Source organism: Vigna unguiculata, chromosome 4 (assembly GCF_004118075.2).
Source record: "Vigna unguiculata cultivar IT97K-499-35 chromosome 4, ASM411807v1, whole genome shotgun sequence".
NCBI lineage: Eukaryota > Viridiplantae > Streptophyta > Magnoliopsida > Fabales > Fabaceae > Vigna > Vigna unguiculata.
Window position 1 is genome coordinate 29,586,245 of NC_040282.1, and position 12,525 is coordinate 29,598,769.

Here is a 12,525-nt window from a genome sequence, read left to right on the forward strand (position 1 = left end):
TGCTTATGGAAGTTGACTTTCGATGATATTTTTCACACACCTACGGAAGTCGACTTTCGGACACAACAGTTACAGAAGTCATCCCTCTTTTACGGAAGTCACTCATCTCTTATAGAAATCACTCATCTCTTACGGAAATCACTTATCTCTTACGGAAGTCACATTCAACTACGGAAGTCACCTACAAAAGTCAGTTTAAATTACAGAAGTCGACTTTCGGTTGTGCCATTTTCATGTTGTTCATGATGGTCTACGGAAGTCCACTTCCGAAATTTATCTTGGTCTACGGAAGTCCACTTCCGTCATCTTGTGGCTTACGGAAGTTGACTTCCGGAATTAAATCACTTGCGGAAGTTGATTTTCGGTTTGTGGTTTATGTTTCAAGCATAGATACTCATAAATCTATACTCCAATCAACTAAATTATGCTTATACCTATAGATGCATGGCAAACATGGCAAAAATAACACAAAAAATGAAAAAAATACGAAGGGATATCATTATTTGTGTTAATGTAGAGAAATGACAGAGGGGGAAGAGGAGAGACCAGAGAACAAAACAAGTGAGGAGTGGCTTGAGGGTGAGTTTATAGAGTGAGGAGAGTGAGGGTTTGGGGGTGAGGACGGCTACTAGGTTAAACGAAAGTGATGGAGTAGTTTTCATTAAATAAGAGAGAGAAGTGTTTGATTTAAAATTTCAAACTGGTCAAAGGGCAATTTTGGATTTTAAGAAAAACTTGGAGGTGCAGAAGAAATATTGGGGGTGCAGGAAGAAAACCCCAAATTTGTTGCATAAGGGTAAAGTTTTTAAAATTTTAAAAATATATCTATTTTTTTTATTAATTTTTTGTCCTTTAAAAGTTTAAGCTTGCTTTTTTTAGATTCTTCCAAAATTTAATATTTGTTATGTCGGTGTTAATAATAACTAGGGATGACAACGGGACGAGGCGGGGCGAGGATGGGTTTCGCTATCCCATACCCATCCCGTAGAAAAAATTTATCCCCATCCCCAAACCCAACGAGTATAAAATTTTTGTCCCATCCCCATCCCCATCGGGTAATAGGTATAATCTCGTACCCATACCCATACCCATTTTCTTACTACTCCAATATTAATTTTAATTAATTTTTATAAAATAATAAAAAATTACAGTCAAGAAAACATAATATTATCAAATATTCAATATTAGAGGATGGTTGTTTCTTCGATATAAAATTTTTTGAAATAAATTGTAATTGTTTACATTTTATATTAGAATACCAAATAAAATTTTATGAGAACGAAAACATTTATTAAATTTGCAAATTGCAAAAACTAATGAAACCTAGTTGATAAAATTTAAAAATATAAAAGGAAAACAAATATTCAAATTAAAATATATTTTAAATGTTTGTTTACTTCAATTTTTAAAATTCTAATAAATCTGTTTTTTATACACTAATAAAAGTTATAATACATCACTTGATCAAAATGATGCAAAGAACAAATAATAAACATAATAATAAAATTTTAACATAGATCTTGTATTTTTTGAACTTCAATGTATGTTGGATGGTGATAAAAAAATATTCATGACAATTATATTAAATTTTTATATTGTAGTAAATAAAATTTATTTATACAATTATAGTGAAAAATTACGGTATGATTGATAATGAGTTAGAAAATAAAAAAATAGTTAGATAAAATATATCGAACTAATAATGTACATGATGAAAATAAACAACAAATAAAAATATTAAAAAAATTAACAAATGTGTATCTTAGAAACAATTTGAGAGACTATTGAAAGAAATCGCACAAAGAAAAACAAATGTATAATTAAGGGTATGATAAGATGAAAAATACCTTAGACATCTATGAAAAAATTTTCAAATATCAACTTGCATACATACTCAATGATTGAGAAATAACAAAAATTGTTTTAGTGAAACAAAAATTCTTCAAATGAAACAAAAGTTAATAATAATAAGAAAATATTTTTTTATATTACCTAGTAAATGAAATGTTTATGTTATTAAACACTTAAATTGAGAGTATTAAACATTCTCAAAATATAAAATAAATAAAAATATTAAAAAAATAATAAAAATATTCAAATGTGAGACATAAAACTTTTTTAATTCACATACATGATTTTAACATAATTACATAAAGGTTATGATAAGATGAAAAATATATTGGAGTTGCGAATGAGTTTCATGACAAACCAAATAATTAGAAGAAATACAAAAATAGAAAGTATATATATATATATATATATATATATATATATATGGTTACTTAATTAATTATGAATATTTTAATAATTTAAACGGAGATAGAGATATGGCGGAGATGAATATTATGACGGGGATATGTACACTCCCATACCCATCCCCATATCCAATTGAAAAGTCGGGGATTTCCCATACCCATACCTATACTCAGTCAATGCAGGGATTCTCTGTCAACACAAGGACGAGTTCGAGCAATATCCAAGGGGACATGTTTATTTACCATCTCTAATAATAACGATAGACGGACTTACATGGATGAGATTAATTAATATCAATTGCAACGACGGATAATTGTAGGGGCTGGGAGAGATCATGGTCCCTCTCAAGGATTTTTAATTTTTCTTAAATTATATATTTTGAAAATTTAAAAAAAAATTAAACATTTTTAAATTATAAGTAGTATATTATATAAATGGATGAAAATTAAATTGTTTGTATTTCTATTCCTTTTATAAAACACAACAATTAATATTAATAGATAATAAAAAATAAAATTAAATATATAAAGAATAAAAATATTTAGGTTTAAGTAATCTTTTGGTCATTATTTTCATTAAAAAATGTCAAATTGGTCATCAAGTCTTTTCTAGTCTCAATTTGGTCTTGTCTTTTGAAAAATTGACGCAATTTGGTTATTCTCATTAAATTTGTTGAAGCGGATCAAGGATTTTATCAGGATTGACAGTGAAATTATGTTAATTACACCAACAAAAAAAATCATCTTTATTTACAACTTCAAAAAGCATTGATCCGTTTCAAGAAATTTAATAAAAATGACCGCATTGCATAAGTTTTTTTATAATTCAGAACCAAATTGAAAGTAAAAAATTTGAAGGACCAACTTATCATTTTTGAACTAAAACCATAACCAAAAGAGTAATTAAACCAAATATTTATTAAAATATTTTTTTATGTCCTTTCTTGTTGTCTTGTTAGTTGTACAAAAAATATACTCATCTCTCACTCTCATATGTTTTTTTTTTTTTAAGGAAAAAGGGAGTTATATATAAACTCATTATTTTTTTTCTCTCATTTCTCATTTGCCCTATTTCTTTTTTGAAGATAAAAAAGTAATTCTCTTTTATCTTACTTGATAAATATTAATCTAGTAGTTAACATTGTTTTTTTTATCTCATGAGCCTTTGGTATATTCATTTTTTATGAATATAGAAAAAAGGTATTATGCAGTACAAGAAAATACTACATTAATAACTAATTTTAGTGACAAAAAGTGGTTAGTTACGATAGTGACAAATTTAGATACCAATTTAAAAAATAAAAAAATTATTGGTTATTAAAATAGTCACTATAAAAAAAAATAATTGGTCACTAAATTGGTCATTAATTAATCAAAGACCAATTTAGAAATTAAGCAACTTTGGTAGCTAAAACCTAGTTAGCTAATTTTCAGTGACCAATTTCCTTTGGTAGCTAAAACCATAGTAGCTAATTTTACAGACAAATTTAGTGACAATTATATTTTTTTATTTATAATAGTAACGATTTTAGTAACTAATAATTTTTTACTTTGTAAATTGATATCAAAATCGGTCACTATAGTGACTAACAACTTTTAGTCACTAAAATTAGTTACTAATGAAGTATTTTCTTGTAGTGATATATTTTTTCATAACCGATTTTTAATTATGACTTAACTATAATATATTTTCCTTTAATATTTACGCCTCTCAATTTTTTATTAAGGTATGATAAATTATTTTTAATATTATTTAGAAAAATAGATATATTGATGAAGAATAAAATAGATTCTTTTCAAAAGTGGTAAAAGTGAAGCTATTTATGAAGATGGAAACAAGATAGATTATACATTTTCACAACATTATACTGATGATCAAATTATACCGTTAGAGGAACCAATTTTTGAAACATTATACTAATGATCCAACAATCTAATGATCAAATAATTATATTATTTTAACCCCTCTAAAACTTATGGTTAAGATCTATTGCTAATGAGTTATACTTTTAATTGATAATTTACGTGCTAAAATTATAAAAATTATCGATTATCCTTCTCCTTAATAAAAATTTAACAAATATTTTTAAAGTTAAAGGAAAAAATACAATATTTTTAAAATGTATTTAATTTATTAAAAACTTAATAGGACTAAATACACATTTTATCCACTTGATACTACAAAACATATATTTTAATGTCATTTTCAAAATAATATTTACGTTCGTGCATATTTTGAGAAGTAAAGTGAATATTGATTTAATTTACCAACTTGTAGTAAAATTATTTTGCTTTAATGTCAAAAAATAGAAATGATGGGTTCATGAATTCACATTTTTCTTATTTCTATATAAATAAAGAAATGACAATGAGGCACATGACAAAATGTTTAATTTCTTCAGGCGAATATCTTTAAATAAAAAAAAAAAAGTTTTGTTGATGAAAATATGCAAATAAATTATTAGCATAATAGATGGCAAATGCATTGTCTTGTTACTTAGAATTAAAAATAAGTTTTCTTGTCCAACTTCATCACCCTCAGTTTATTCAAACAGAGAACAACATCAAACAATTCTAACTGAAATTACAGAACTAAAAACACCATATAAAATGAAAACATGTTTAAAACAACTAAACCAACCATACTTTCCAGCTTCGTCCAAGTTTACAACCTCAAACATTTGAGATATGTGTGATCTTTGAGATACTGAAAAATAACAACAAAAAAATGTCAATACCCCAAATGTGTAAACGAATTGTTACTCTCAATTAATTAATTAATTATGTTATATTTTACAAAAGAGAAACTAAATATTTTTCAAAGTACAAATTGAGAAGACATATTCTTAATGAAAAATAAAAGAATTTAAATAACTTTTATTTCCTATAATAATTGGTTAATTTTATTTTGACTTTTAAAAAGTTATTTATTTTAATATCTATTTTTTTATACTTTAATCTTTGACATCAAAATTCCTTATCAAGTGAAGAAGTGACTTTTAGATGTATATCCTTATAAATTAGAGATATCACAATTATTAATTTTAAGAACATAATAATACTAAAAACTGTAAGAGAAAAAAAATATTTGTAAAAAGTAATGTAATAGCTGAGTAGACTAGAGAGAATAAAAAGGAAAATATTTATGTTTTAAAATGAAAGAAATGACATGTTAGTTTTTATGATTTTTCAAAAATTATTTTATAACATACTTTTTCAAGGCCAACTTTCACAATGTAAATAAATGTGGGAAAATGTAAAAAACTTAAAATAGAAAATCGAAAATTAGAGATGTTTGGAATTTTTGTAACAAAAATTCTAAAACAGACGTTGTTTTGTAAACAGTGATGAAAAAAGAAAAACCTTTCGCCATATAATGTTTTTTTAAAATAGAATTTTCGTTTTTCAAAAAAAAAGAAAAAGAAGCAAACAGGTCTATTTTGTCATTTCAAGTCTCAAAATAGAAGAAAAAAAAAACTATTTTAACAAATATACAATAATATTGTAAAGAAATTTTTATGATATTTTAAATAATAGTTAATTTTTTAATCTTATTTAGTGAATAAAAATAATTAATATGATAATGAGTAATATAGTGTGAAAATATTATGTTTCAGCTGGAACCGACACACATCAGTTTTTCATAAAACTTAACTTTTATTTATATGTCTCTTTAAAATATTTACATGATTATATAATTATCAAAATTAATTATATTAAAATAGTTAAAAATATATGAAATCCTACTGAAACCTTCCATAGTTATAATTTTTAATCTACTATTTATTAAAATATTTGTTTCTTATTAGTATTTTGTAAACAATTTATAAGAAATTAAACCATTACAACAAACAACAATATTACATAAATTTAACTCGTGACAAAATTATTTTTATTAGTTATTTGGGTTTTTTTGATGAGATAAGTTTCTCATATATACATAAACTAACGTTTATGACCATTATATATATAAACATGATGCGAAAAGCTGATTGGATAAATCAGTGAAAATACATGGTGTACGTTTACTTTTTTTAATTTTTAAAATAAAAGTAAATATTTTTTTTCAATTTTTTATAAATAAATTTTTATTTATTTTGTTGATAATTTCTTTTATTAAACATTCTTAATTTAGTTTAAAAATGATTAATTTTAAAAATCAAATGAATGAAATAGTAACAAATAGGTTACTTAAAAATAAAAATAGTAAAACAGTTGTTTTAATTTAAAAAAATGGTTATTTATTAAAGGATAAAATTGTAAATAGAAATGTAGATATCAAAATAGAATATTCTTTTATATATATATAGGTATCGATAAACATAATGTGAAAAGCTCAAACAAATATGTGTAAGAAAACCGCAATACACATTACCTCTTAATCCACTTTGCACCAACCATTTGTAATTGGAGAATTTCACCATTACCATATAAATGTCGTCAATGAAATTGTTCATCAGGTCTTCAAGAATAAGATTGAGCCAAATGTAATCCAAAAGGTTATCGTAAATCCCAGTGTCATACTGATGTAAAATTCATGACCGAAAAGAGAATATTCATCAATTTCAAAGATCGGATCTTGAGATAGCCCATCATCAATGCACAATTTTTTAAGTGGTGGTCCACAAAGATTTAGATTATCTTCATAACTTGAGGCATCAAAACTTTGTAGTTGCGTGCTAGTTGGAATAACTCCACTTAGATGATTATGTGACAAATCTAACATAGTGAGTCGATCAATTTGAGTAAGACTAACCAATAAATTGGTTTCTTGACAAATCAAGAAATTCAAGTGATTTTAGATTTCCAATATTTGAAGGGATTTGTCCAATAAAATTATTTCTTGACAAATTTAATGAAATCAACTCAACTAAATTCTCTATTTCCACTGGAATCTCTTCTGAAAAGTTATTACTGGAAAGATCAATGCCTTTTAGAAGTAATAACTCAGTAGTCTTGAATATTTGTTCTGAACCTTTCCACATCAAAAATGCATTCAAATCGTATAAGTGATAGGTTCTAAAATCACTAATGTTGATAAAATACCCATGCCGTCCATAATCACTTGAAAACGTCTTGTTAACCATTGATGTAAAATTATTTATACATGTAGGAATTTTTCCAGACAAGTTATTTAGTGAGAGATCAAATATTTGGATGCTTTTTAGATAACAAATTTGTAATGGTAAATTCCATTGAAATTATTACTTCCCAAACTTAAGATTTGCAACTCTTGCATTTCGCTCCCGATCCAAGCAGGGATTTGCCCTGATAAATTGTTGTTTGACATATCAAGCATCACTAACTTTGTACAACGTCTTAAGGAGAAAGGGATCTCATGTGTTAAGTTATTGTTTCTTAATAATAATGCTTGAAGACCAAGAAGCAATCCTAATGAAGTAGGAATGTTTCCTGAAAATTTGTTGTGGCTCAAATCTAAATAAGCTAACGACTTAAAATGGCTCCAACAATCTGGAATTTGTCCAGAAAGATGATTATGTGCAAGGTCTAACTGATATAGTATTTTTTCAGGACCACTAGCACATAAAAATGAATGCGAATCTAATAAATTATTATTAGATAAATCAAGAAATATGGAACCTCGTAGAAATGGTGGAATAGGACCTTCAAATTGATTTGATGCAAGAATTAGGAAATCAACAATGTTCTTTCCAAAAATATTTGGAATTATACCATGTAGACTATTGTTTGAAATATCTATTGAACCCACATTTCCAGAAGCTAATTTAGCCCAAAACCACCTTGGAACCATATCCAATATTTTAGAATTTGAAATGTCAAGTTCGTCATATTTATTTTGCTTTCGCAACCATTTGGGAAATGTACCTAACAAGCAAGATTTCAACCTTATGGAACTCAATTGAAAAGGTGGGATCCAATTTTGGGTAAATGTTAAGGTTAATGGGTTATTAGATAAGTCCAAGTAAGATAACTTGGTTACATTAACAAAATGGTAGTCAGTGAACACACCATTTAAGGAATTTGACTGTATGTCTAATTCTTCTAGTTGAGGTGGAAATTGAATATTTTTTAAAATCTTTCCACTTAGCTTGTTTTCACCAATAGATAACACTCTTAAAGATGTGAACATTGAGAGGTCAATTAGTGTGCCATTGATTTCATTCATGTGTAGATATAATACTTCTAATGAATATCTAGCACATCCAGATAAATGATGAATTATTATTGAAAACTCTACACTCAATTTGTTATCCTCCATTCTTAATGAGTGCAAAGCGCATGCATTTCCAAATGATTTGGGAATTCCACCTTCTAGAAAGTTTGATGAGATTGATAAAGTTTCCAAGTGAAAGGGTAAATTACTATCTTCTCTTATCTTTCCATTCAGGTGATTGTTTGAAAGATCCAATGACATCAAAGCTGAAAAGCTGAAAGGTCAGGAATCGTACCATTGATTTGATTTTCTTGCAAGCTCAAATGTTCTAATGTGTATTTAGCGCATCCAGACAATTGATGTATTATTGTTGAAAGCTCATCACTCAAGTTATTAGCCATCATGTCCAATGAGCGCAAAGCACATGCATTACCAAATAATTTCGGAATTCCACCTTCTAGAAATTTGACGAGATTGATAAAGATTCCAATTGAGTTGACAATTTATTACCTTCTGCTATTTTTCCAGATAATTGATTATTTGAAAGATCCAATGACTTCAAAACTGAAAATGCTGAAATGTCTGGTAAAGATCCATTAATATAATTTTCTCCCAAATTCAAATCTTGTAGTGAGTATCTAATGCAACCACTAGATAAACTCTGAAGAATTGATGAAAGGTCTTCGGTTAAATTGTTTTGATGCATGTATAAAGAATGTAAGGTGCATATATTCATGAAGGATTTCAAAACCTCACCCTTGAAACTATTAGAAGAAAGGTCAAGGATCTCAAGAGAATTCATTGCCATGCCAAAATGTTTGGATACAGAATCCTCCAAGTTGTTATAAGAAAGGTCCAACTCAACAAGGTTGGAAGTTATATTTGACACCCATTGAAGTATCACAGGTGACGTGAAGGCGTTCTCAGAAAGATCAAAGGCCAAAAGAGAAGTAGAAAAGTTGAATTTGAAAGGCCTCAATGAAAGGATAAAATGATCAGAAAGGCTACAATCAATTAAGCTTAGCTCTCTTAGTTTTGGTAGCTTGGCAATGTTTTGCAGGCAACTATGACAACTATTAAGACCATGTATGGACCACAAGTAAAGATGGCTTAAAGAAATGAAATTAGACAGCAACTTACCCCTATCGTTGAATTCGAGATCTCCATTATAATCTTCCCCACCAAGATAAAGTTGTTGTAAGTTAGAAAGACTTCCCAGTTGAGATGGTATATATCCTTCAAAAATATTGAAGCTGAGGTCAAGATGTTCCAACTTAGAAAGGTTTCCGAGTTGGGATGGTATATTTCCTTCAAATGAATTGAAAGCGAGATCAAGATACTCCAGCTTAGAGAGACTTTGAAGTTCGGTTGGTAAATTTCCTTGAAAAGAATTGCCTCTGAGATCAAGATACTCCAACTTGGAGAGATTTCCGAGTTGAGTAGGGATAGAACCCTCAAGATTATTCGAAGCGAGATTAAGGTATTTCAAATGAGAAAGAGACCCAAACTGACTTGGAATTTTTCCGTCAAAATAACAGCATGAGAGATCAAGGTATCTCAAGTTCCTGAGAGAACCAAGAAACTCTGGGATATGTGAAAAAGAATTGTAACTGAGGTTGAGATACTTTAATTGTTGCAACTCAATCAATGATTGGTGGATCTTTCCGCTGATATAATAAGACCATGATTCAGTTTCATAATCATACTCACCATGAAGGTCGAGGCTTACGATATTAGCAGTGAGGTTGCTGCAGCAAATCCCTTTCCATTGGCAGCAATCAGGAGTGGTCCAAGAAGACAGCATGCCATGGTGATCAACAATGGAAGCTTTGAATCGGAGGAGTGCTTCCCTCTCCCTTTCTAAGCATCTTATCTCCTTCTCACCACCAACAATCTGGAATGCCACCAAACACACCATAAATATTATCACTTTCAAACCAATCGGACTCATCACTGACACTCTAATGCTTATCATCACAAACACACAATTCTTCTTCAGAATGTATTAAAAGAGATGATATTGGTATAAGGTTACCATTCCCAGTCAGCCATATATATACCATTCCAGATTCACCCAACCTACACAAACTACAAACATTACATATATGATATAGTCATGTACTTATGGTTAAAATTCAAAATAATTATACAAAAATAATATGCAACAAAATTTTATAATTATTATATTGAAGACGTAACTTTTTGGTGAAGACTATAATTTTTTTTTTAACTCAAATGTTTATTCTGCATTAAAAGCTAAAAATATTTGGAGCAAAATGTTACTTAGTTACTACTATTTTATGATTTTTGAAATTCTGTGTTGTGGTATACTAAGTTTTAAAATTTTAATATAGTATTTTATATTTTGAAAAAGATTTATTATATATTTTAATATAATCGTTAAACATGTTAACAAAATTATTGGTAGATGTGTCTATTCATTAACACAAAAAAAGGCCTTTAACGTCATCCTAATAACGTCTGCTTAAAAAAAGCCCAACGTTAAAAATGACCGGTGGCATTTTTGTAAATAACAAGACCTTTTTAACGTCTGACGTGGAGCGGGCAGACGTTACTTAACGTCTGTTAAAAAATACCCCGACGTCACTCAAAAAAGGACGTCGGCCCCCTGCTCGACAGACGTCCCTTGATGTCGGACCAGCGCGCGCCAGACGTCCCTTTACGTCGGCCCCTCCCACCCCCGACGTCACTTAACGTCGAACATAACACCCCCGACGTTAAGTTTTAGTTTATCTATGCGCGAAACGCAGAAACCCTCGCGCTGTTCATCGTTTCCGCGAGAGTTCCCGCCGGCGACGCCATTTCCGACCCCCTCCAGGTGAGTTTCGAAAGGTTTTCGCCATCAAACTTGTTGGGGTTTGATTATGGGTTGATTTTACGCGTTTTGAACCGATTATTTTCCATTTTCATCCCCATTTGCAGCGTTTTGAGATTCGTCCCACTTGCTCTTCGTTCCCATTTGGCCAACAGTGTGCGGAGACCCTAGAATTCCTCTCAAAGTTCGTCTTTCAATTAGAAGAGGTTAGTTCGTCCCACTTCCTAGTTCATTTTATGTTTTTTCCCACCCACCAATTAAACAATACCTGAGTCTAATTATTGTCCATGTAGATATTGGTATAAGGTTACCATTCCCAGTCAGCCATATATATACCATTCCAGATTCACCCAACCTACACAAACTACAAAAACGGTGTACTTATTGTTAAAATTCAAAATATTTATCTCACAAATAATATGCAACAAAATTTTCTAATTATTATATAGAAAACGTGTAACTTTTGAATCAACCCATTCCATACGACACATTTTACTGAATCTTTTACTAACGTTTATAACATTTACAGTGTCACTTAGTGATTGCTCCCACCCATTTAAGCTTTACAATTTAATAAATACAAAAAGAAAGCAAAATAGTAAAACTTTGAAGAATTCCAGAATACGTTAGTGTCACTACTATACAATGAGGGATCTTCTATCTCCTGGTTGGTCACATCACAATCAACAAGTTGCGCTTCAATAATTTTACAGACTTAAAAATGACTAAAATATGTTTTTAGGAATATAAAATACTGAATTGAAACGTTTAAAATTTTATCAGTAAACAAATATCTCCATCAGTTCTATTAACGTGGAAATTTAATGTATAAAAAACACTGAACATAAAAAAGACTAAAACATTCATCTAATACAGGTAAAATAATTTATTAAGTTATGTAAACAAATTGTACTAAGTTATTCTTCTTTCTCTAACCTTTTTAAGTTGTCACCACTAAAATATCTAATAATCTTTTTTAAAGATTTTTTTGTATTTCTTCATTATTGCTGGAATAACATCAATTTCCAAGCAGAAGTTGATAAAAATACAACTCCAAAATAACTAATTATATTTTTAAAATTAACAAAATTTTAGGGAGATGACTTCAAAAGTCTACTAAAAGAACAAAACAAGAAAAGGACTTTAAAATTGATTACAAACTTTTTTAAATAATTATTTATCACCCATTTTGGTACACGAAGTAGTTTTTCGTTTTTTGTTTTTTGTTTTTTGTTTTTTTGCATTTTCTTAAATAAAATACGAGTACTTTAAGTAAAATGGCATGTATGTGATTCTTA

General features: G+C 28.6%; 1 protein-coding gene across 1 annotated transcript; it reads right to left on the minus strand.

Moving 5' to 3' along the window:
• Positions 1-7,446: 7,446 nt before the first annotated feature.
• On the minus strand, positions 7,447-10,342 carry LOC114180703 (receptor-like protein EIX1; the record flags this gene model as incomplete). The annotated part of the gene is made up of 2 exons (XM_028067004.1): positions 8,902-10,342; positions 7,447-8,657 (listed from the first exon to the last, which is right to left on the minus strand). Coding segments are annotated over exons 1-2 (2,652 nt in total), but the record flags the coding sequence as incomplete, so codon positions are not given.
• Positions 10,343-12,525: the final 2,183 nt, after the last annotated feature.